The following is a 26,684-nucleotide window of genomic DNA, read 5'->3' on the forward strand; positions in this document are numbered from 1 at the left end:
ACCCCTGCATCGACATTCCCAGTCTATCTTCTTCTATTAACCGTCCCTGGTAACCTAGCAACCGCTTGTGGCTTGCGGCTCGAAGATTCCTGGGCGGCCGTCTCGTATCTAGTTCGTGTTATAACGTTTTAAGGCACGGAAACAGGTACTGTAATGCAAACTTGGTCTCAATGCGTGTAGAATAAATGCGGAGACACTGCATGTCACTCGTTATTCGAATCTCTTCCACAGGGCAAGTTGACAGATGGCATCTCGAATCACCATTTCCTTTGAAAAGCAGCTACTAAACTACTTGCACTAGTTTTAATTTGTTTCTGTACATTCTGACTAATATGCCTCTCTAAGACAGACGCACTGCACAAATTCTTCCACAGTACCCTTTCAAGTTTTTACAGACAAAATGCTGGAGGAACTCAGCAGGCCAGGCAGCATATGTGCAAAAAATCAACTCGACGTTTCGAGTAGAAACCCTACATCGAGTTCTGATGAAGGGTCTCGGCCTGAAACGTCGACTGTATTCTTGTCCATGGATGCTGCCTGGCCTGCTGAGTTCCTCCAACATGTTACGTGTGTTGCTTGTATTTCAAGGATCTGCAGATTTTCTCTTGTTTATGATTGGTCCCTTTCAAGTTTGATTAGTCCAATTTATATGCAGATTAAAATCACCACATAATTGCACATCGCTTCTTGTATGCCTTTGATATGTCTTCATTAATGCACTGTCCTATTGAGAGGTAATATTTGGGACCTTTAGACTACTCCCACCAGTGTCTTCATTTCCTTGCTATTTTCTTCCACACCAATTCCACATTACTGTGCACACATTTATATGGCATACTAATAATGCTCGTCCTATTCTAATGGAATATTGAATAACCCAGAATATTAAATTCTCATTCCCAGTTACCCTGCAACTATATCTCTTCAAGATCAAATTTGTTTTGAGCTATTTCTACTGTTAACTCAACCATCTTGTTACAAATGTGACATGCATTCAAGTAAAGAGCTTTAAGCTTTTAATTTTTTGTGTTCTATGCCACATTCTTATATTTTCGTCCCTTATATTTATTGTCCGGTCTGGTTACATTTTTGATTTTTGTTTTACCTGTACTATCCTGTGCCATTACCCTAAGTTTTTTTCCTATTTATTAAATTTCCTATCACTAGTACATGCCCCTTGCCCCCTGCCCCCATGACCCTTTTTATGTATCTTGCAAGGGCACTAATCCTAGTACTGAATTGCGGGCACTGAGTCAAAAGATCACATATTAATGTCCATCAAAAGACCTGAGCACTCAGTCTAGTTCAGTACTCAAGAAGGTGCTATGAATTAATCTTAAAGACAGAGGCTCAGTCTGTCCCCTCAGGTCTCTGCACAAGACCTCAAAATAAAATCCAATATTCACCCAAAAATCAACAACTAAAACAAATGTCAATTATTGCCTTACTGTTTGTCAGAATTTACTGTGACAGTTTGGCCGTCTCTTACCTGCTTTACAACAGTAACTGCATTTCTGAATGTTCATTAAGAAGTTCTTTGGGAAAATTCAAAATTTGAAAGGTGCCATGCAACTGGAAATCTTGATGGCTGAGCTACAATTAAAATGCATGGATTGCAGAAAGAACAGACAATATGACAAACTAGATGTAACATTAGAAAGTGTTAAATTCCATCCTCTGGTACTCTTGCCTTGCTCAGACAGGCATTTATACGCTATAATAATCAATAGGGGCTTTTGCTCCTAGGGATTCAACCATGATGCATCCGTTTGAGGAGGATAGACCAAGCTCTGATCCTCCTCATTGGGGGTTAGGCATAGGATTAATACTCCTGTCTGGTAAAATACAAACTTACTATAGAAACAATAGCAGAGAAATGATCCATTACTGAATGTGATGGCCTGGAATCAAAGGTCTGGATGAACTTCCTGTGTTGAAAACCTAGGTAAAGGCACTACATGAAGAATAATATGCTCAACACCACGACAAATAACGTAATCGATTTTTAGAACATATGGACAGCATACAAAACAGAGGAGCTAGTTGAGGACACAAAAGTTTCTGCATCTTGGGTGACAGCAAAACCAGATGGATGGGATCAGGAAAATTAATAACAGCTTTGGGAGCAGCTGCTGAATACCTGACAACATGATGGACAGCACCACAGGGTGTTTCCATCTTTTGAGGTAAGAAATGGACAATCCCTAAATGAATGGAAGCCCACCAGCAACAGCCTGATTGAGAAACAGAGCACCATCATCCTGATTCAGAACAATGCTCTTACAAATGATGATGAAGCAAAGGAAAATTTCTACCTGGCAATGTTGGTGGGAGTATCATGCTGTGACCTTAAAATTGTTACAGGATACCAGATTTCCATCGCTAAGAAGGATAATTCAAATAACGAGAGTAGTAGAAGGACATTGTAACATCATTATGAATGTAAATGAATTGTAAAGTTAATCACCGAGACGTCATTTAAACGTGAAATTCACAATCTGACATGGTGTTCTGCAGACAGCAGAGCTAAGAAACAGGTTGACCCTATAATACTCAAAGGCAAAAATTACGGTTCACTAACACATGTAAAATGAGAAGGGAAGCACATGTTCACAGTGCCAGCCACCCATAACATCTTTTCAAGTGATATATAACGAACTTAGCAAGATGTTGTAACAATGCATGCATTTACCTAGAATAAGGAACTGGACATCAGTGCTGACCATATTGATGTGCTAGGCCATTTTGAGGTAAAAGGGGAAATAATGTTTGGTCTCTTAAAAAGCATTAAGGTAGATGAGTCCCCAGGGCCTGATGGGATATCCCACAGTTTATTGAGAGAGGCAAGAGAAGAGATTGTTGGGGCATTGACCAATATCTTTGTCAATGCTACAGACAAGGTCCTAGAGAACTGCTGAGTAGCCGATGTTGTTCCATTATTCAAGAGGGGAACCAGGGTTAATCCTGGAAAACCAGAGAGTCTCATGTCAGAGGGAAAGAAGTTACTGGAGAGAATTCTTGAGGATAGGATTTATTAGCATTTCTTGGGAAAGCCACCATGGCTTTGTGCAGGGCAAGTTAGTTTTTTAATGAGATGACCAGGGTGATTGATGAAGTTAGTGCTGTGGGTGTTAGTGTTTAACAAAATCCCTCATAGGAGGTCTATCCAGAAGATTAAGATGCATGGAATTCATGGTGAATTGGCCATTTGGATTCAGAACTGATTTGTCCATAGGAGACAGAGGATAGTAGTCGAAGGGACTTATTCCAGCTGGACGTCTGTGATTAGTAATGTTCCACAGGGATCTGTACTGGGACCTCAGCTGTTTGTTGTGTATATAAATAACCTGGATGAAAACGTAGATGGGTGGGTTACTAACTTTGCAGATGATACAAAGATTGGTGGTGCCGTGGGTAGCATAGAAGACTGGCAAAGTTCATCTCTCCCTGAAAGTGGCTACGCATGTTGATAGGGTGGTTAAGAAAGCATATGGCATGCTTGCTTTATTAGTCAAGGCACTAAGTTCAAAAGTCAGGAAGCTATGTTGCAGCTTTATAGAACTCTAGTTTAGCTGTATTTGGAGTATTGCATACATTTCTTGTCAACCCATTATAGGAAGGATGTCAAGGCTTTGGAAAGGGCACAGAAAAGGTTTGCCAGGATGCTGCCTGGATTAGAGGGCATGTGCTATACCGAGAGGTTAGACGAACTTGGTTTGTTTTCTCTGGAGGCTGAGGTGGATATCTGATAGAGATCTATAAGATTATGAATGGCATAGATAGAGTAGACAGACAAAATATTATTCCTAGGGGTTGAAATACCTAAGACCAGAAGACATGCATTTAAGGCGAAGGGGGTAATTTCAAAGGAGATGTGAGAAGTAATTTTTTTTTACATAGAGAGTGGTGGGTGCCTGGAAAGTGATGACTGGGGTGGTGGAAGAGGCGGAAGCATTGGAGACATTTAGATAGACACATGAATGTGAAGAAAAGTAAAGGATATTTTCACTGTGTTGGCAGAAGAGATTAGTTAGCCATTAGATTACTAATTTAATTGATTTGGCATAACGTTGTGGGCTGAAGAGCCTGTTACTGTTACGTTCTATGAATCCTTGCAATAATTCATTAAATGCATAATGCCAGCCTGTAAGTAATTTAAATGGGTCATTCCTACTGTTTATTTTCTGCTTTCATGAATCATTACTACTAATGTATTGCTGAGTATTCCATGAGTCCTAAACTTGTGTGACAGTTTCTTATATGGTATTAAAAACAGAAATGAATTTTGGAAACATATCATACAATATATTGTGATTCTCCCTTATCTATGCTACTAATTTATACCCTCACCAGTGTATTTGTGAAATTGATTTGTGCTGGTTTTTATATATTTCTGATGGCAAAGCCATTCAGAACCAAAGTTCTTATCATCTTTGATGCAGGAAACATCAACATTTTCAAGTCAGTTTTTCTTACTCTGTGTGTGGTTGGAACTTGCCCTATTCTCCTACAACCCTTCCCACCCCCCAGAACATAACAGCAATATGCAATGCAAGGCTCCCAGTCAGGACCTTGGGCACAAATTGCAAACAATGAGGCCGAGACACCAGTAGTGAGATGTGAAATGTGAAGAGGGTAAAGTGACACCAGGGAGAGGGTCTGAATGATGGAAGAGCTGTAAGCACTTGGACATCAGCAGCAAGAGGTTTGAAAGGACAAGGAGAGGCTAGGGATAGTACACTAATAAAGGTGGAAATGTAAGGGATCAGACACTGGCAGCAACAGATTTAAAAGAGGAAAGAGAGGCACAGTCTTGTACACACTTATGGGGTCAACACAACAGCTCCATGAAGGAGGGAGTTCCAAGAATTTGCAAGGAGGGGTAGCTGATTGGTGAGTGCAAGCAGATATTTACATCTTTCTTTGGAACTTCATTTCACTACAGTAAATGTAGGGCTTTACATTGCAGCAGATAGTGGTTGCAATGGAATAAGGTCCATAGCATGTTTAGTAGTCCAAATTAAAGAGAGTAACTAAAAAGCTTAATCTTTAATGGCAGAGAAGCTCAGATCATGACATTAGACCATTCCAGAACTATACGGAAAATCAGGAACACCTCTCATGACCTTGGTGATCAGGTGCACAGGAAATGTATCCCATTCCAGCCAGTTACTGACTGATCTAGAGCTATGGATAGATTCACTGTGGAGCACGCATAATGCAAAGGACACCATGGATAGCACATATAGCAAACTAGTCACACAACAAGTAATGGCTGTGCAAGCAGAAAAGTAGTGGGTGACCATCAGGTAAAAATAATTAGTACGGGCAGTCAGTACCTGAGTCCCTTGTAGCCATCATCTTCTCAAACAACACATACAAAATGCTGGAAATCTATGAAAACATGCCTGGCCTGCTGAGTTCCTCCAGCATTTTGTGTGTGTTGCTCAGATTTCCAGGATCTGCAGATTTTCTCTTGTTTGTGATCTTCTCAAGCAGATATATTGCATTGGATACCATTGGAATAGAAGGCTTCTTGTAAGTAAACAGCAACAGCCAGGTTTGCGGCATCATGGTGGCTCTGCTGCACAAGAAGAGAGGGAAACAGCTGGGAAAGACATAGCAATAGGGATTCATCTTAAAGGGATACAACTGACATTTCTGTAGCCACAGGTAAGCTCCCAGGATGTTACATGCTGTATATACTCCTCATGCTAGAATCAAGGTTATCTCCCAGGGGCCAGTGGTTGTATATGTCAGTAACAATACATAGACCATAAAAGGGATAAAGTCCTGCAAAATAAGTTCAAAGAATTTAGCAGTTAAATTGGAAAACAGGACCAACAGTACTCACAGATTACAGCAATGGTCTCTGATTACATCCTGTGCCATGTGCTAATAAACCAAGCACGGAAAGAGCCAGATGAATGTATTGCTAAACAGATGATATAATAGGGAGAAATTGAAATTCATGGCTTTGGTGGAATTAGAAAATATTGATGGGGTTTGTATGTAGTGATAATGTAGGGGGTGATATTAAATAAGAAATTAGAAACAGCCAGTAGAGGCACAACTGGGTGACCTCAAGCTACATGTAGATTGGGTAAAACAAATTATCAATAAAATTGTTGTGAAGGAATTCCTGGTATGAGTCTGTGATGGCTTTTTGAATCATAAGCAATCTTGCGTAGCAGTCTCCTTTAAGAAAAAATGACAATAACCTAATATAATTTTTCATTACGATAGACAATGAGAGAGCTGATTCTGAGAACAGGATCCTTAATCTAAATTTTAAAAATATGAAAATTTGTGGATAAGTTGGTTATGATAGGTCAGAAATATTGCTTAAAGAATTGATGGTAGATAGTCAGTGACAACACTGAAGGAATGCGTGAATGAATTGCAATTGTTCATGCCTGACTGGCATAAAAATAAAGGAGGAAATGTGGCTCAACTATGTCATACTATGGAAATTAGAGATGGTAGTAGAGGAGAAAAAGGTGAGTAAGATGTTAGTGCAAACAAATATGAGTCTCTTACAGTCAGAAATAAGGGCATTCATAATGGTGAACAAAAAAATGGCAGACCAATTAAAAACACACTTTGGTTCTAACTCACAGAAGAGAATACACAACCTCCCTGAAATTTTGGGAACCTAGGGTCTTTTTGAGAAGAAGGAACAGAACAATAGAGACATTGAAGATTATAGATAGGGTTCGGAATACTTAATAAAGTGCCCTAGAAATAGTGGATGCATTAATGGCCATTTTCCAACATTCTTTAGACTTCTGAATATTTCCAACTGATAACAGTGGAGAATAGCAAATATATCTCCACTATTTGAATGTGACTAATGGAAATTACAAGGATCTATGCTGTTCATTATGTAAATATTCTAAATGAAGAAATTAAATATAATTTACCAAGCCTACAGATGACATAAAACTGGATGAGAATATGAGTTATGAAGAGGATCCAGAGAAGCTCCAAAGTGATTTGTATAGTTTGAGGAAGTGGACAAAAACATGGCTGATGCAGTCCAAGGTGATAATACGGTATGAGGTTATCCACTTTGGTAGCAGAAGCAGATAACAGATTATTATCAAAATGGTGATAAATCAAGAAAGAACATATGCAGTGAGACCTTGGTGTTCTTGCACATATTAGCTAAAAGCATGCAGGTGCAACAGCTGATTAAGAATCCAAGTGATGTGTTGCCTTCATAATGACAGAGTTAAAGTGCCAGAATAGGGTTTGTAAAATTATGTAGGGCCTTAGTGAGGCCATTCCTGAAGTATTATGTACAGTTTTGGTCTTCTCATCCAAGGAAAGGTGTACTGTTCTGGAGAGTGTGTAACTGAGATTCAGGAAGCCGAACAATGGGATGAAAGGGTTTATGGACCAATTGGACTTACATACAATATAATTTAGAAGGATGAGGGGGATCTTATAGATAGTTACAGATTTCTTACAGGCTCTCGGGAGCAAATTATGGCCTGTTATATTTGAGGTGTTCCTTAATCTAATGCCTTCTTGCAAATCTTTGGTTTTTGTGACTTATGTGTCACAGAATTATTCAGTTAGTTTGCTGCTTATTTATCACATTGATGTTTTCTTTATTTGTACAACTCTGTTATAAATTTAAACCAGCTTGATTCAAAATATTCATTTTATTGCAACTATAGAAAGGTCTATATTGTAACATCTTGGTCCTTTGATCTTTAGTTCAAATCTAATCTGAACTGATATCAATGAAGTCAGATAGAAAATGTAATTCAAAGTCATTTGCAGAAAACAAAAAAAAATAGGATTAAGAGTGGAAACTATGTGACTGAAAGAAAAAGTTTAAAATAATTTTAACATTTATTTAAGTCTGCAGCAAATGAGTCTCCACACTTATAAAACTTAATATTTTAGTGCCAGTTACAAAAATTATCATTCCTTTCATGGAAAAGGCTTTTTCATGGAATGAATGTTTAATAGATACTTAACATTCTAAGTGCCAAAATCCATGTCCTTGCATATTTTTGAATGCCAAATCTCTCAATACAGCATAAATTAGCATTTTCTAGGTGGCGCATAATAAATCAGAGATCAACTTGCTAAATTCTGGCTTTAACAGTTTTTGCTTACATAGTCAGTAGAAGATGTCATTGTCAACAGTGATGATAACAGGAAAGTAAGATATTTAATAAGATTTTTAATTTAGTTTCTTGGAGTAACTTGAATGGGTATTTTGATAGACATGGACAAGCTGGGCCACAGGGCCTGTTTCCCTGCGGTATAACTCTATGCTATTACATTTGTGTTACTCAAAATACTTTTTCAAAAAGATCTTTGTTGCAAAATATTACTCACATATTGGAAATAAATAATAGAAGTATGCTTGATTTAAAATTAAGCTTCCTTTTCCTCAGTGTTAATTCTACAACATGAGAAATCAAGGATGTGCTGAAATCTTGATTGGCTTTGGCAAGGGCTGCAGCACTGGCACCATTCTCACTGATCAAGGCAAAGATATCACTGTTCTCAGAAATCAGCCTTACAGGACAAATGTTGCAAAGAAGTTAGAGTGTAGGATCCCTCTTGGTGCCAGACCAATGCATAAAAGTACACTGATACTGGAAGGGCCAGAGGCTGCTATAGATTATACAAGCTCTTATAACCAAGTAAGTATGTTTTTAAAGAATATACAAAATAAATGTTAGTTGCATTGAAGTCTTAAAAATATACTGGCTAATTTTAGCTAATTTCTTTCTTGCTTTTAACCATGCTTTCTTTCTAAATCAATCCCTCTTTTGTTCTTGTCACCACACACTAAATCCTGCAGCTTCTGGGCAGTTTTCCATCCTCGTGCCGGAATTACAGGCAGAGCTTTTAATGAACTGCTTTGTTCAACCTATACTTGCAATGCTGATTATTTTGTTTGACCTAATAAAATTAAAATTTGTTTTAAAAAAAGTATATCGTAGTTGTCAGAAACTACAAGCAAACCTCCACCCACACCCACTGTATAAGTTATTCTTCCAGTATAAATTCAGAACACCACTGCTCTTGATTTCTGAGTGACATGACATGCACACTTGGCAACATCTATTGCTTAAGTCAAATATCTAGACACAAAAACATCATTTAAAATCATTAGACGTAATGATTTCTTCAGATATTCCAATTATTTACCTTCTCATAAAGACTTTAGTTACAGAAATGTACAGCACAGAAACAGGCCTTTAGCCTTGATGAACCATTTAAACTGCCATGCCCATCACCCTGCACCAGGACCATAGTCGTCCATACCCCTACCATCCATATACCTATACAAACCTCTTAAATTTTGAAATCTTGCTCATATGCCCCACTTGTGCTGGCAGGTCATTCCACACTCTCATGAGTGAAGAGGTTTCCCCTCATGTTCCCCTTAAACTTTTCACCTTTCATTCTTAACCCATGACCTCTGGTTGCAGTTCCACACAGCTTCAGTAGAGAAAGCCTGCATACCCCTCATAATTTTGTATATCCGTATCAAATCACCGTGCAATCTTCTACATTCAAAGGAATAAAGTCCTAACATTTTTCATCTCAGAACTCAGAATCGTATTGGCTTTCTCTATGTCAGTGAAGAAAAAAGGATACAATTTATGGCAATCAACTTTGCTGAACTGTCCTGACTGTTCTAGATTTAGGGATTAATTTCTCCGATAACCTTTACAGTATTTTAACTTTTTATCCGATATTATCCTGCTAAACCTGCAACAAACAATAGAGACACTTCCAAAAAACCATTGCAGTTCCAGTGTATGTGTGATAGAAACAGTAAAATTATGCTGGAGTAATTTGTTATTTGCACAAAGTTGTAAGTATTATAAACTGAATTACCAAAAGAATTGACGTATTTGGAAGTCATTGGTGGGTGTGCGGAGTTAGAAGGTAATATGATGAAACTTATGTTAGCTTAACCACTCCATTAAGGAATTTGCGATCTGCAACTTAAAATTATGCATGGTCACTTCTTTGAAATGTGCCACATGGTCTTCATTTTTATTAATTCTGTGGCGCCCCCACTCTTTATCAAGGTACTCCTTTGTTTGAGATAAAATCTATCCTTTGAGGTTACAGCTGATGACGTGGCTATGTTTTCTGCAACTCCAGGTTAACATCTATGAAATGACTTAAAAGAAGAGGAGTTGTAGACCCTTCACCCACCAATATAGAAAATTAAAATCAATAATGAAGCTTGTGTCATGGAAATACAAGGCCTCTGCAGGGATACACTGATATTCCTAAACCTTGAACATGACAAATGGAGTGGCCTTTATCTTTATACATTTTAATTCTGCCAGTAGAATTTCTGTAATATTACTTCAGTGACCCAGATTAATGTTGTGCTGTGCTCTCTTTAATCTCCATTATCACTTCCTCCAAACTCTTAAAAATAAGATGTTTCCAAACTTCAACTGGTTTTAAGTTTGAAGTAACATTTTGGATTTCACATAACTATTTTATTTCTTCCTGTAGTGTTTCACTAATCAGAAAATACAACCTATTATCAAACATACTGGTTACCCTGATGAAATAAAACATCTGGGTATGAATATAGGAAGAAAAGGACACTCAACTACTCACAAAGAAGCATTCTGTTTGAAAGAATTTATGCCTGTAAGTGCTGGAATTTGATAAGTGGCAGCCCTGTTCTATTTTTGGTTTCACTGTTTAAGACCATGTGTTCTTTCAGTTCAATATTTACTTGTTAATTTGTGCTTCACAATATTTTTGATGTGTTGAGAAAGTTGTTGGATCTTAAGTACTTATTTTAGTAGCTAGAGCCATGTTAGTGCTGTTCATTTGGATGCATATCAGGACCACCACACTTGTAGAAAACGTCAACAAGAGGAACCCAGAAATTGACTTTGAGCAACACTTGGCTACATTGCAATGAACCTGTGAGGCTGAATGTTATATGGAAAACAAGCTTCAGGAGATAATTACTCCAGAGCTTAAGCTTATAGATAAACTGCATAGGAGATGTTCATTAGGCATACCAGGAGGTCTTGACAGATAAGACAGGAGTACCTGGTGCATCGCACTCATAATTTCTATTCACCTCTGACTAGATAAAGGATAGCTTTATTTGCCACGTATACATCGAAACATAGAGTGAGTTGCATTGTTTGTGTCGATGACTAACACATTCCAAGGATGTGCTGGGGGTAGCTCGCAAACATCATCATGCTTCTGGCACCAATCTAGCATGCCCACAACTGTTGTGTTGGAAGAAATGGAGCATCCAGAAGAAAGCCAGGTGATCAGGTAGAGAAAGTAGAGACAGCCTGCAGCGGGAATTGAACCCCGATTGCTGGCGCTGTAATAGCGTTACAGGTTCATGGACCATTCAGATATCTGATTGCAGAGGTGAAGAAGCAGTTTATAAATTGTTGATTGTGGGTCTTCAAGCTTACCCCAAAGGTAATAACGATAAGAGAGGATGTGATTGGAGCATAGCCAGAACCAACTGCGTGGTTTTGCAATTAACTTTGATTGTCAGGGCAGTTAAATTGAGAGACAGTCCTCTTGGTATGCCTAATGGTCACCTATACCCTGTTTACCTATGAAGGCTTAAGCTCTGGTGTAACTAACTTCTGAAGCTTGTTCTTACAGACAGCAGCAGGAATTGAATCCAGATTGCTGATGCTGTAATAGCATTACACTAACCACTGTGCTACCATGCAACCATTGACTCAGAATTTGATTTATAATCACTGACATACAAGTATATTACGGATATTTGTAGTTTTGCAGCAGCAGTATTGTGCAAATGCATAAAATAAATGTTAAAGGTTAACAAATACTGCAAAAAAAAGGAATAACGAAGTGGCATTCATGAGCTCATGGAGCTTTCAGAAATCTGATGGCAGGAGAAGAAGCTGCCTCTAAATTGTTGACTGTGTTTTCAAGCCCCCTGTAGCTCCTCCCTGATGGTGGAAATGATAAGAGGTCACGTGTTCATCGGAGCATAGCCAACCCCAACCCCATGGTTTCACGATTAACTTTTGTTGTATGGAGTGAAATAAAAGGGGAGGAGAATTAAAATGGCAGACACTGCAATTTCTAGGAGTAGATAAGGATTTTTATGGTCACAGATCTGATCACAGGATGTCACATTACCCTATTCATTCTAGATTTAATCTTACTACTAAATAGTTGCAGAACATTATGTGAAAGCATTAGTAATGCTCTTTCAAAAATCACTAGATTCTGGAATGGTTTTGGAGGACTGAAAAATTATTTTAAGAAGGAAGGGAAACAAAAGAGAAAATTATAAGCCAATTACCTTGATTTCATTGGTTGGCAAGATATTAAAGTCCATTATTAAGGATGAAGTTTTGGGGTACTGGAAGGCACATGAAAAAATAGGCCAAGTTTGGAATGGTTTTCTAAAGGGAAAATCTTGCTGACAAATCTATTGGAATTCTTTAAGGAAATAACAGGCAGGATAGACATAAGTGAGTCAGTGAATGTTGATAACTTGGATTTGCAGAAGGCCTTTGAGAATGTGCCGCACTTGAGGCTGCTAAATAAGATACAAGCCCATGGTATTACAGGAAAGATACTAGCATGGACAGAAGATTGGCTCACTGATCAAAGCCAGAGAGACCTTTTCTGGTTGGCTGCCAGTTACTACAGGCATTCTGCAGGGGTTGGTGTTGGTCTGCTACTTTTCATATTATATCTTAATGATCTGAATGACAGAATTAATAGCTTTATGGCTAATTTAACAAATGATACAAAATTAGGTGGAGGCACAGGTGGTGTTGAGGAAGCAAGGAAGTTAGGAACAGGGGTTCCTAACCTTTTTTATGCCATGGCCCCCTACCATTAACTGGGGTGGTCCATGGATCCAGAGTTGTGAACCCTTGCTGCAGAAGGATTTGGACAGATTAGATGAGTGGGCAAAAAAGTGGCAGATCAAATACAGTGTAGGGAAGTATATGGTCATACATTATAGTAGAAGGAATAAATGCATTGGCTAAATGGGGAGCAAATTCAGAAATCGGAAGTGCACTGGGACTTGGGAGTCCTTATGCAGAATTCCCTAAATATTAACTTGCTTGTTGAGTCAATAATAAAGAAGGCAAATGCAGTTGTGAGAGAACTAGACGGATGTAATGCTGAGGATTTATAAGGCAATGGATAGACCACATGTCTAGTATTGTGTTTGTCTAGTTTTAGGCCTCATGTTTAAGAAAAAAAATGCTAGTGTAACCCAGGTTAATTAAACCTAAAGATGTAATTTAGAAAGTTCTACCCATGGAGGGATGAAAACAAGGTTTACTGATTTTTTTTAAAAGAAGAAATTGAAAAAAATACTGCGCGAGGGAGGGGTGGGCTGGACACAGGACAGACAAGGAGAGAAATGCAGCAATGATTAGAAACTGAAGACATGAACTGTAAAGAGTGGAATTAGTACCCTACCTTACCCTACTAACTTGAAACCTCAGGGTGAAACCACTGGAGGAGAGACAATAGTGATAAAAGATTTATTGAAGCTGCAGCTATAACATGCAGCAGCTTTAATGAGACAATACCTGCAGAGACAAGTGTCCAAAATCCCTACTTTGTAGTTGGGAATTAGTTCTGCAAAACCATACCAAGAGATTTGGTCAAGCTTTGTACAAGTCTGAAAACTGACTTGCTGTGGATGATGAACTATTTCATTCTAATGATCCAAGAAGCAAGATCGAGCCACATGGAATGAAGAACCAGCATGAGAACAAAATGTGTAATGACACAGAGAATTTAATACTGTTGGATGTATAGGTTTATTTTCTATTGAAGAATCTGAATTTAATTCTCTCCAATAACTGAGTATTTTTGCAAGGACTTTGATAAGTTAATGCATGAGATTTACTTTGTCTAAGTGTTGTGATGTTGGAGAATTGTCATGAAAGGAGTTAAACTGTGTGTGTGTGTGTGTGTATGTATATATATATATATATATATATATATATATATATATATACACACACACATATAATTTTTGAATTTGAATTTAAACTTGTAGATATACTGCCTGGAACTGAAACTGAAGTTAACTATAATACTTGAGAATAGGAATTATATTTGGTTTTCTAACTAACTAGGGATAAGTAAAAAGGAAAGTTTAGTCTGTAAACTTTTGAATAGGGAATAACACTAGGTCTAATTAGTTAGTTTAGAGTAATAAAAGAATCTCACTGATTCTAATTATAAAGGAATTTGCTGTGGTTTGATATCTAAGATTTGGAACCTAAACGGAATGTTGGAATTTTTAATTGTTCTTGCTCATGTAAATATTTTGTACATTTTGTTTTTTTTCTTTTTAAAACAAACGTTATCCCCAGAAGTGTGTGGTTTCTATTCACCGCCTCCTTCCGATGGCTTACTAACACCTAGTGTAATTTGATTTTCTCAAAAGAGTCAGGCGACTAGTCACAAGCGATAAGACAAGTGTTACACTAGCATTGGAGAGGATCCAGAGGAGGTTTACAAGAATGATCCTGGTAGTGAAATGGGTTAACATATGAGGAATATCTGATGGCTCTAGGCCTGTACTCACTGGAGTTTAGAAGAATGAGGGGGAACCTCATTGAAAACTCTCCTACCATATATTGAAAGGCCTAGATAGAGTGGATGTGGAGAAGATGTTTCCTGTAGTAGGAACCAGAGGGAATAACTTCAGAATAGGACATCCTTTAGAACAGTAATGAGGAGGGATTTTTTCAGCTGGATGGTGGTGAACCTGAGGAATTCATTCCCACAGGTGGCTAGGGAGGCCAAGTCATTGGGTATAATTAAAGTGAAGGTTCTTGATTAGAAAGGGTGTCAAAGGTTTTGGGACAAAAGCAGGAGAAGGGGGTGGAGAGCAAAAATAAATCAGCCGTGATTGAATGATGGAGCAGACTTGATGGGCCAAATGGCCTAATTCTGCTCCTTTTCTTATAGTCAGAAGATTCTTAGGGAATTAGTGTAGCCAGAGGTTGTGTTCTATTTCAGTGCACAGATAAAAAGAAAGATAAGGTCCTGTGGATAAACTACAGAATTGTGAGAGTGTAACAAAGACCACAAAGGCAAGTTATCTTTGAAATACTACAGTTGCCACATGAATGTATAAATGAGAAAGTAGTGCAAATGAAGAAATGGTGCAAGATGAAAAGTTTAAATTCTAGAGATATTGGGACATGTTCTGGACTGTATCTCAGTGGGGATAGGACTAACACCGGCAAAGTTCAGTCTAGCAGTTAGGAGTGAGTTAATATGTTCGGAAAGCAGAGGACAGTTTGGAGGATAGAGGAAACAGAGCAGAAAGAAGAAATAAAATATATTGATAGTACTTAATTATGTATTTACTAATGCAAGGATTCTTAGAAAATTTGCTTCAGGATTTAGCTTGCTAACACTAGGGTAAAATGCAACTTTAAAAACTTGTTTTATGTCTAAAAGCACAGCATTCTAAATAAAGAGTCAATGGAAAATCGGACCAAAGGTGCTCAGGGCCTAGCAATGAAAGAAATAACCAACCCAACAGGATCAAGTCAAAATTATTCCACATCTTATTCTTCTGCACATGATATCAGATGCTTGGATCCATCATCCTGTGCTAATATTTCTGAATTTCATCCAAAGAGGCGTACTCACAATATCATTACTGGTAAGTGTATGCTATCTTCTGATTTGTGTATTTACACTTTTAAATTCACATACTACCTAACTACATGAAACAAATATTATTTCTACCTAAAAATGAATGCAGGAGACATTGTTTTGTGTTGTACATGATGTATGGTTTTAGCAGCAATATGATAATTTAATATAAATAGCAATATTCCACAAAGTTACTCATGGACCATTGCCATATTATGTATTTATGAATTAACCTAGTAAAATATTTAAACTTTTATTTGGGCAGTTAAATTTTTATTAGTCACCTGGATTTTTCATGTATGAAAGCAGATGGAATACAGTGTAGAGAAGTGTTTGGTAGAAGAAATAAAGGCATTTATTATTTTCTAAACAGGAAGCAAATTCAGAAATTGTAGGTATACAGGGACTTGGGATTCTTAGTTGTTAGCAAAACTAATTAGACAAATAAATGCAGACTAAGAAGACTAGTTTAAGAACACTAGGTTCAAACTCACTTTATTTACGAGATATATCACAGCGAGTCCACCTTACGATCGGGGCATCCTGGACTCCAAACAGGCAGTGGGAAGTTTCTTCAAGTAGGTACATCCGTAGTAGAAGCAATTTTTAATCATAACACGGACCGTAACTAAGTCATATAAATGTGCGTTCCTCTCTTTTCTGCACTCAGTACTGCATCCTGATTATGAGACTGTCTGCTGTAAGTCTAAGCTTAGGGTATTAGTCTATGAAAGTTCATTAGGTTACAATGTTCAAATAGGAAAATACAAGTTCACTACTTAGTTCATTAACCCTTTTGCTGACCCTTTAATCTGCTAGTCTGGACGGATTTTATGGCTGACTATGCAAAACTTTAGTAACACCAGAAGAATAAGAGTTTCATATTTTTGTAACTTTAAGGATAATAATGGAAAAGAACTGGCAATTCTGGTGCTATCAGGCAAATAATCCTGCATTCTTCCACATTAGTGCAGAATTCCCAAAAGGTTAACTTGCAGGTTGAATAGGTAGTAAGGACAGCAAATGCACTCATTTCTAGAGGACTAGAATATAAAACACAAGACATTCTGCAGATGCTGGAAACCCAAAGCAACACACACAAAATGCTGGAGGAACTCAGCAGGTCAGGCGGCATCCATGGAAATGAACAAACAGTCAACGTTTCATGCCAAGACCCTTCTTTAGGACTGGAAGGAAGGAGGAAAGATTCCAGAATAAAAAGGTGGGGAGAGGGGAAGGAGCATAGCTAGAAGGTGATAGGTGAAGCCAGGTGGGTGGGAAATGTAAACGGCTGAAGCCAGGTGGGTGGGAAACATAAAGGGCTGGAGATGAAGGAATCTGATAGGAGAGAAGAATAGACCATAGGAGAAAGGGAAGGAAGGGCATCAGAGGGAGGTGATATCTAATGCTGAGTCTTTATGAGGCATTGGTCAGACATCATCAGAGTATTGTTACGAAGGATGAACAGCTCTGATAGGCAGAAGGGTGCAAGGTTGCCCTTGTCCCCCTCCCCTGGGAGAATCACAAACTGTTACTATTACCACGCTGCTCATGAGAGAGATAAGAGGAAAACAAGTTGGAACATCTGCTGCTGATAACACCGGGGGAGAGAGACCATATTATGACTCCTGTAAGACTCATGGCTCCGGAGAGGGCTATTTACTTGGTACTATTCAGTTCATTAAAATTCCTCAGTGGACAGCCAGAGTGGGCTGGTTTGATGGACTAAGCCATTCAAAACTGATTGACACCTGAGACCCTATGAGTAGGGATAAAAGTAAGGTCTGGGGATACACCCCTCAGACAAACCAGGAGACACACTAGTGAGCATCAGAAACCCACGAGAAAGTGTGGGGCATCGGGGACTGAACGGATCGGTCAATTTCACTCACAGTGGTTATAGCAAGGCCGGTGGGGGCTTGTGTGTGTGTCCACCACGGAAGAACGGTCTAGCTGAAGGACAGAGGGGTCATACTTGAATGGCCACAACAACACATCGATGGATCAAGATCGTAAAGGAAGGTTTGCAAGGTAATAGCTGTCACTGTTTGATCGCTTTCTCTCTCCCTCTCCCTCTCCATTACAACACATTGACCAACAACAACTACCTCAGCCTGCATGAACTGAACTGAACTTTATATTTCCATGTGACAATTCATTATCCCCTAGACAACGATAGAGCTTGTTTATCATTGATTATTATTATACTTACACTTTTAGGTTTAGTATTGCTAACGTGTATTATCTGTAAATTTGCATTGATATTGATTTGTATATTTTACTAATAAACACTGTTGAAAATAGTACCACCAGACTCCAACTGATACTTCTGTCTTTGCTGGTAAGACACCCAGTTATGGGGTACGTAACAGTACTGTGAGCAGCTTTGGGCCTTGTGCGCTGGCATTGGAGAGGACCTGGAGGAGGTTTACAAGAATTATACCAGGAATGAAAAGGTTAATGTAAGAAGAATGTTTAATGGCTCCGGCCCTATATTCATTGGAATTTATAAGAATTGGGCGGGTGGAGGGAGGCATAGAAACTTACTGAATATTGAAAGGTCTAGATAAAGTGGACATGCAATGGATGTTAATCAGTGTTTCCAATAGTGGAAGCATCTAAGGCCAGAGCCACAGCCTCAGGATACAAGGGTGTCTCTTTAGAATAGAGATTAGGAGGAATTTCTTTAGCCAGTGGGTGTTGACTCTGGAATCCATTGCCTCAGATGGTTGTGGAAGCAAAGTCATTGGATATATTTAAAGCTGAGATTGGTAGGTTCAAAGGTAGGGCATTGATAGGACATTAAAGGTTATGGGGAGAAGGCAGGAGAACAGGGCTGAGAGTTAAAATAAATTCACCATGATTGAATAGTGGAGCAGATGTCATGGGCCAAATGGTCTAAATCTGCTCCTATGTCTTTTGGTCTTATGGTCTAAAATTAAAATTTACTCCTTTCACAAAATTGTTAACATTGTCTTCAACAAACATTTGCTTTGCAGGCTTTATATTAAAATGCATATAATCATCATAGCCTGCAGGAAGATCATACTGAAATTTAAGATGTACTGGTGCTGCTTAAGAGCATAGAAGTTTATATTGGAGATATTTGGTAGTAATATGTGGAGCGTTTATAGTATGAGGCTGGAGGTACATTTGTGGTACATGATAACATGATACATCACTGTCCTTGCTTACTGATGAGAATCATTAAATGTATTTTTACACTGAAACCATTTCCTTGCAGTCTTCTCCCACTGGCCCTTGACTGTATGCCTAAAGGAACTTCTGTCCACCTGTGGGTAGAAGTTTTGCCTCTTTAGCATGTTCTGAAAATCTGATGATTTACTTCTTGCTCTATTGTTTTCTGTTGCACTGTTCATTGTGAGTACAATTTTCAACCACAACCACCACACCCATTTAAAATAATTAAGAAGCGCTGTCGACATTTCGGCCCGAGACGTCGACAGCGCTTCTTCCTATAGATGCTGCCTGACCTGCTGTGTTCTACCAGCATTTTGTGTGTGTTGTTTGAATTTCCAGCGTCTGCAGATATCCTTGTGTTTGCTCGTAAAATATTTCTGCAAGGGTTTGATTATTGCTGGCTAGATCCATCCTCAAAATAATGACACACATCTGGGAAAAGCTGTTAGCTGGTAATTGTGATTGTGATTATGAGGTCAGAACTTGAATTTCTCAAGAAAAGTCCACTGCCTTAAATAGGCTAATCACATATGACTGCCACATTCATTCTAATCCCGAGTGATTTACATGACAAGTCACACCCAAGGCACAAGTATATGGTGATGTTTCTAATCTATTGGAACAGCTCATCAGGGAAGTGGCATGTAGTGTCTCACATGCATTTGATCAGGGTGTATAACATTTTCCACCTGGTATTTGCAAACACTTTATTCCTTTATTCCTTTTTCCTTTTCTCAGCCCAACTGACAGTAAAGTAATTGTAATCTTGATTACTTTGATCTGCATCCTTTCACAAACAACTTCCCTATTCGTTCCATTTCTATCCTCTCAAAAATTAAACACACTTTTCCAATTCTAATGAACGGTTCTCAATACAAAACTCCAACAATGTAACACCTCCCACTGATGTTCCTGAGCATTTAGAACCATAGAACATTATAGCACAGTACAAGCCCTTCAGCCCTCCATGTGGTGCTGACCCATATAATCCTTAAAAAAAAGTACTAAGCCCACACTACCCCGTAACCCTCCATTTTTCTTTCATCCATGTGCCTGTCCAAGAGGCTCTTAAACACCCCTAATGTTTTAGCCTCCAGTACCATCCCTGGCAAGTCATTCCAGGCACTCACAACCCTCTGTGTAAAAAAAAAACTTACCCCTGATGTCTCCCCTAAACTTCCCTCCCTTAATTTTGTACATATGCTCTCTGGTGTTTGCTATTGATGCCCTGGGATGTTGTGGATAGTGTGGAGGGCTGTCAGAGGTTACAGCGGGACATTGATAGGATACAAAACTGGGCTGAGAAGTGGCAGAAGGAGTTCAACCCAGATAAGTGTGAGCTGGTTCATTTTGGTAGGTCAAATATGATGACAGAATATAGTATTAATGTTAAGTCTCTTGGCAGTGTGAAAGATCAGAGGGCTCTTAGGGTCCGAGGGTATAGGACACTCAAAGCTGCTGGACAGGTTGACTCTGCGGTTAAGAAGGCATACGGTATATTGGCCTTCATCAACCAAGGGATTGAGTTCAAGAGCCGAGAGGTAATGTTACAGCTGTATAGGACCCTGGTCAGACACTTGGAGTACTGTGCTCAGTTCTGGTCACCTCACTGCAGAAAGGATGTAGAAACTATAGAAAGGGTGCAGAGGAGATTTACAAGGATGTTGCCTGGATTGGGAAGCATGCCTTATGAGAATAGGTTGAGTGAACCCGGCCTTTTCTCCTTGGAGCGACGGAGGATGAGAGGTGACCTGATAGAGCTGTTTAATGTGATAAGAGGCATTGATCATAACCCCAAGCAAAATGGTCGGTCTGTTTCTAAATTATGAAAAGTCCACAGAGGGGCAGAGCTCTTTAATTTTTATGGCATTATTAGAAGTGCCTTTAGAAGATGATCAGGTTAGATTATTCTATTTACTATGTTGGTGTAGGATCCTTTCTGAGGAGATCTGCAGACTTGGTGTAAAGTTTAAAGTTCAATTAAAATTCATTATCAGAGTACATTCATGTCACCACATAGAATCCTGAGATTCTTTTTCTTGTGGGCATACTTAGCAAATCTATAGAACAGTAACTATAAATAGGATCAATGAACAACAACCTGTGCAAGTACAAATATAGATAAATAGCAATAAATAAGGAGCATGAAATAACAAAATAAGAAGTCCTTAAAGTGAGACCAGCAGTTGTAGGGACACCAGAAATACATTTAGTTAACCCCTTTTGTTCATGAGCCTGATGTTTGGAGGGTAATAACTGTACTTGAACCTGGTGGTATGAGTCCTGAGACACTTGTACCTTCTACCTAATGGTAGTGGTGAGAAAAGAGCAAGACCTGGGTGATGAGGATCTTTGATGATGGATGCTGCTTTTCCACAGCAACATAGATGAGTTCAATGCTTGGGAGGGTTTTATCAATGATGTACTGGGCCGAATCCACTATGTTTTGTATGATTTTCCACTGAAAGGCATTGGTGCATACCAGGCCTTAATGCAGCCTGTCAGCACACTTTTCACCACACATCTAAAGAAAGAATGCAAACAAATAATGCTGGAAAGACTCAACAGGTCAGCAGCACCTATGAAATGATCAATTAACATTTCAGGTTCACAAACCTTCATCGAAGCTGGGAAAGATTTTTAAAAAATGTAGTTTTTGGTAGCACAGAAAGTGGAAAAATAATGGTAGAACAAAAGAAAAATACCCATAGAGTTGGACCAAATGGATTAATGGGTGCAGTTAGTGTAGCATTTAGGAGTGCTATGATAGAAAACTAGACACTAGACTGGTAATAAAGTATTAATGTTAGCCAGATGATTCTTTTGGTGTCTCTTTGATTTGTCCAACGAGTACCTGTATGTACCTGTGTATAGGCAAATGTGTTCCAAGTTATGAAAATGTTAGGGCATATTCTGGAGTTATGGTATATAGCAAATACTAATTTTAATAGCAGTAGGTCTTTAGGCCTGAACATGGTTTGTAGTTTGAATTTAAAATACAGTCCTGAACAATCGTTGTCCTGGAGCTGCTGACTGTAAACCAGAAAATGCTGGTTTAACTGATTAACTTTCAGTTTGTGTGTCTGGAGTGTGGGCGCACAGATGGAGGTGTTTGAAAAAGTTGCCTGTAAGGAGTTTGCACTTTCTCCCTGTGATATTGTGGGCTTCCTCCAGGTGCTGTGGTTTCCTCCTGCAATCAAAAGACATACCGGTTGGTAGATTAATTGGTCATTGTAGATTGTCCCACAATTAGACTAGGATTAAAATTGGGTTTACTGGGCCGGGAGAGCGTATTCTGCAATGTATATCAATAAAATAAAAAATAAAATAAAACTTTATGTGATACAAAGGAAACATAGTAGATACTTGGCAACTATAGAATTATTCTGCTGTTAGATGGGGCTCGTTAGCCATGGCTGGCAGCTCATCTAAGTGAGGGAGGACTCTGATCTCAAACCTCCACTGCCTTTCAGCTATTTCCATTCATGGGGAAGGCTGCAGGAGTAGAACCTGAGGGAAAATCTGGAGCTGGAGTCCCTAAGGCAGTCCTACATTGTGTTCAATGTAGACTGGCAACTCCTGCAACGCGGCTAGTTCCAAACTGTATTGGTTTCTGCCGTTCCTATGGGTTCCTCAGAAGCATGGAGAGGAAGAGCTTGCTACATGGGCAACAGCTTACTATCCATATCATACGACCCAGGTTTTTGTATCTGGACAGCTTGGACACAATATCCATGGTCAAGTCTGGCCAACGGAGGCCCTCATTCACTCACTCACTCATCTTTGATCTTTAGCATATAAAATGTCATGTAATATTGGGTTGAGCAGGCCTCTTTTTCCAAGACTGTCTCAAATTATGACGTCTGCTATTCGTTTTTGCTAGAATGGACTATGCATAGAAGTCTGTGGAATGAAGCTTTAAACAAATTCTTCTTACTGAGGTGCTGTCAGAAAACTAAGGCTGATGCAGGGAACAATGGCGTATTAACCTCAGGAGATACAGTCATCATTTGAGGCAAAACATTATAGACAAGTGAGCAAGAACAAAGGGACTGTAACCTACAGAATAGAGACTTGTATCCTTAACTACAAATCTGTTGAGAACCAGATTGTATGGTGTTGACATTGCATAGGAAATTGCATTTTGATTGTCTTTCATTTCTGTGGTCATTAGAAGTTACACAGTGAGGGATAGTGTGAAATGGTCCATAACCAAATTCATTAGTGTGTACCAGAACTGCTTGAAGGACCTGATAATATTTTATTCATTTTCAGTTTGGATGAGCCCCAGCAAATATTCAGGACCTGTTTTTGTTACACATTCTAAATGCCAACATAAAATTACATCTTGATGATTTCTCATATAAACAAATGCTAGATTTCAGAATGTCAGTGAAATATTGGCTTTTTGACAGGATGAAGCATTTTTCAGATGACATTGTATTCATTGTTGGTCAGTATATCTCAAGAGGTGAGGCAATGCTCAACATTTGAAGTGAGGCACATCACAAGTTAGTATCACTTCTACTTAAATGCATTAAGTGTGTCAACAACTGCAGTAACTAATGTGGTTGGAAGATATTTTGTGTTATATCACAAAGGAGCAGGACACTTAGCTCATGCTCTGCAGTAAGACACTTATTCCTGTGATTGTAGGCACATCAAGATAGGATTCTGAGATAACTTTCAGCATAGACGTGTTTCAACCCTGAAATCCTGCTGGGGTTCACTGACTAAGGTAGTATAAGACAATTTTCTCATGCAGACAATACCAGGCTATGAAGTTTAGGTATATAAGCAAATTAATAATCCATGACATTTTGCTTCTGCTGTCTCAAAAGAATTTTCTCAAAGGTTAAATTTTAACTTTTCTTAGCCAGCTTAAAAAGGCGTATGAAATACCATCTTTTAAGTCTTAAATTTCTATTACTCTATAAAAAAAATAAGTTAGAATGAACTGTGTTATACCTGGAAAATTGAGTTGTTAATACATAGTGCAATTCAGCATTTAATAGTAAATTCAAAGTAATTACAATTATTTTAGGAGTGTGTAAGATTGGTATTGCAATCTTTGGAGATGTTTCATTAGGACTTTTGAGATTCCTTTTTTGGACTATATTTTAAGCTGCTATTGGAATGTTGTCCACCTTTGTTTGATCTATGACACAGAATTTTTGCTTGGCAGTTTGGAGTATATAATAATTTCAGAGACCATGCTGACTTCTATCACAGAATTCAAGGATCTAAAATGAGGACTGAAGAGTGCTTTAGTGCTTTAATTAATATTTACTCACTTGATTTCATAATAACTGGAATAATGTCTAATTTTAACACCAACAAATTATTTCCTTAAACCTTTTACTTACAGGTCAAAGTACCTTAAGCATTGTTAGTGGGAGGGGGTAGGGCTGATATCATTTTATTATTCTATTCATTCTATGTAATTATCTAAAAAATTGAATTAAAAAAATAAAAAAAACATTGTTAGTGGACTTTTGATACAGATTTAATGATAATTTACCTTATTAGATAATTTATTCAAATTATTGTCTTCTCGATAGGCGAAGAATTATCCAATGTTCATCTAACAAACTACAAGAGGAAGTCAGAAGAATGGCTACAGCAATATTCAAGGAGACGTGTATGCTTTTATGACCGTTTGTTTTTTTACTGATTAGCTGTATACTGGATTAATCAATATGTTCTGTTCTGAACAAAAGTTAACAATATTAGTTTTTGTTTCAGATTTCAGAAGTATGTTACTTTCTTATAGACCATTATAGTTGCACCTCCATTTATCTTCAGTGAGCCAACATTTCTTTTAATCACTTTTGTCTTCAATCATAATGATCATAATAGATGAACAGATACATTGTAGAACTACAATTCCTTAGGGACAACCTCACTGGTGCTTTCTGATAATGACACCATAGTTCCTTCCCTAAAAGTTGTAGGCCCCACCAATGAGGTCCAAGCAGAGTGGAAATCTGCACATCTCACCTCACCAAAGTGGCTTCCTTTGAAAAGACATTTTTAAAATTTGTAGATGCCCAGAATCTCCTAGAAAGAACAGGCAGAACAAGTGAATCTCCATATGATTAGCAGCAGAGGTGAAGCATACTGGATTGTTCTCAGCATTTACTGTTAAAGCAGTGACTTTCACAATAGTGATAATCTTATTGCCGAAGCTATTGGAAGTAGAAGTAATTCTTTTTGAATTCACAGTTCTTAAACCAACTGAGAAATGGCTATATTTACACAACTATTATTTTAGAATCTAATTACAATTTATACACATTTATTGGAACATGTTTTATACTGTAATTACCAATATACAGCATTTCAGTGACATTTATTTCCTAATGTATGGAATATATAATTAATAAATCATGATCACTACACAAGTGACAAATTTAATACATAATATTTGCTTATAGTGTGCACTCAGCCCAGGCAAGAAAAGTCTTTCAAGGTCAGCAGGGGACAGAAGCCATTTGGTACCCAGAGACAAGATGAGGATGTAATTGAAGGATGCAAGACATGCACACCAACTAAGGGACAATTACTTTACTGGCTTTGAAGTATCATCAGTTGTTATATTGTAGTTTCTATTGACTTTTAAAATCTGTATTGTGAATGATGATTGCTTTTGCAAATAAGAAATCTGAACATACACAATTATACCAATTAATCAATATCTATTACTGCTAGTCAATTCTGTATAAAAATGTAATTTATCTGTTCTGACTTCAGAACAGTGTGGTAGAGGGTGCATATTGTTCTTATGCACAAGTAAATAAAGCGATTGAGGAACAAGTGTGAGTTTTATGCATCTAGTTAATTAGCAAATACTCTAGGTTTCAGAAATAAAGAATGAATTCTGGAAAAAGCTCAATAAGCTTAATTGTTTTAAAGACTCCCAGACAATATTTCTTCCCAGCTGATTGTATTATTATCAGCTTTGAAATCCATTTCAGTTCATGAAATGGTGGAAAACAATACTGCATCTTGTTTTAAATGTTAATTCTCATATGCATTAAAATGGTGTTTCAACAGCAAAAGCAATGGAATTTTTTTTTAATACACAGAGCATGCAGCAGTTAGCACAGCTGTCTGACAGCTCATGATCTAGGTTTAATCCTGACCTCTGGCATTGTCTGTTGGAGTTTGCATGGTCTCCTTATCCCCCTATGAAGCTTCCCAAAGATATGCTGTAAATTGAATTAGATACTATAAATTACCCCTTAAGTACAATGGTGGCAGGAGTAAATAGAATACTCTGTGTCAGCACTTGTCTGTATGAGCTATATGGTGTTTTAAGTTGCAAGGAAGTAAAATTAATTTCAGAATCTACAAATTAGAAAATTAATAATTCTGCAGAACAAATATGTAATCAGATTAAGGAAATGTGTAAAAATAATAGGGTTGTTGTTATGGGAAGATTTCAACTTTCCCAATATAAAATGGAACCTTATTTCTGCAAGGTGTTTAGATAGGGCAGAATTTGTTAACTGTATCCAGGAGGGTTTAATGAATCAAAATGTGGACAATCCAACGAGAGGAAGGACTGTACTGGACCTTGTGTTGGGTAATGAGCCTGGCCAGATGACTGACCTTTCAGTGGCTGAGCAGTTAGGGAACAGTGACCACAACTTCTTAACTTTCAGGATAGCTATAAATAAGGATAGGTATGATCCTTGTGGGAGAGTTTTAAATTGGGGTAGGACAATGTTGTACCTCTATTTAAGAAGGGAACAATGGAAATTCTTAGGGATAGGATATATGAGCATTTGGAAATCTATGGC

General features: G+C 38.1%; 1 protein-coding gene across 3 annotated transcripts; it reads left to right on the top strand.

The window, feature by feature from the left end:
• Positions 1-51: 51 nt before the first annotated feature.
• On the top strand, positions 52-25,934 carry LOC132399217 (uncharacterized). 3 transcript variants are annotated; one of them, XM_059979377.1, is made up of 7 exons: positions 52-145; positions 5,500-5,673; positions 8,418-8,669; positions 10,516-10,656; positions 15,478-15,685; positions 24,441-24,520; positions 25,317-25,934. In XM_059979377.1, exons 3-7 carry the CDS (start codon positions 8,433-8,435, stop codon positions 25,401-25,403), a joined length of 753 nt encoding a protein of 250 aa, XP_059835360.1. In that variant the 5' UTR covers positions 52-145; positions 5,500-5,673; positions 8,418-8,432; the 3' UTR covers positions 25,404-25,934. The 3 variants fall into 3 exon arrangements, with proteins under 3 accessions (XP_059835360.1, XP_059835362.1, XP_059835361.1); XM_059979378.1 differs by having other exon boundaries at positions 63-145; positions 5,497-5,673; XM_059979379.1 differs by lacking the exon at positions 5,500-5,673 and having other exon boundaries at positions 55-145.
• The last annotated feature ends 750 nt before the right edge of the window (positions 25,935-26,684 follow it).

This window comes from Hypanus sabinus, chromosome 9 (assembly GCF_030144855.1).
Source record: "Hypanus sabinus isolate sHypSab1 chromosome 9, sHypSab1.hap1, whole genome shotgun sequence".
Taxonomy (NCBI): domain Eukaryota; kingdom Metazoa; phylum Chordata; class Chondrichthyes; order Myliobatiformes; family Dasyatidae; genus Hypanus; species Hypanus sabinus.

What these genes read in the sequence shown, in the direction of transcription:
- LOC132399217 (XM_059979377.1), top strand. Translation starts at nt 8,433, where the DNA reads ATGAGAAATCAAGGATGTGCTGAAATCTTGATTGGCTTTGGCAAGGGC. An exon ending in ATACAAGCTCTTATAACCAA is followed by an intron (nt 8,670 to 10,515) that starts GTAAGTATGTTT and finishes TTCTTCCTGTAG; the next exon opens with TGTTTCACTAATCAGAAAAT. An exon ending in TACTCACAATATCATTACTG is followed by an intron (nt 15,686 to 24,440) that starts GTAAGTGTATGC and finishes TCTTCTCGATAG; the next exon opens with GCGAAGAATTATCCAATGTT.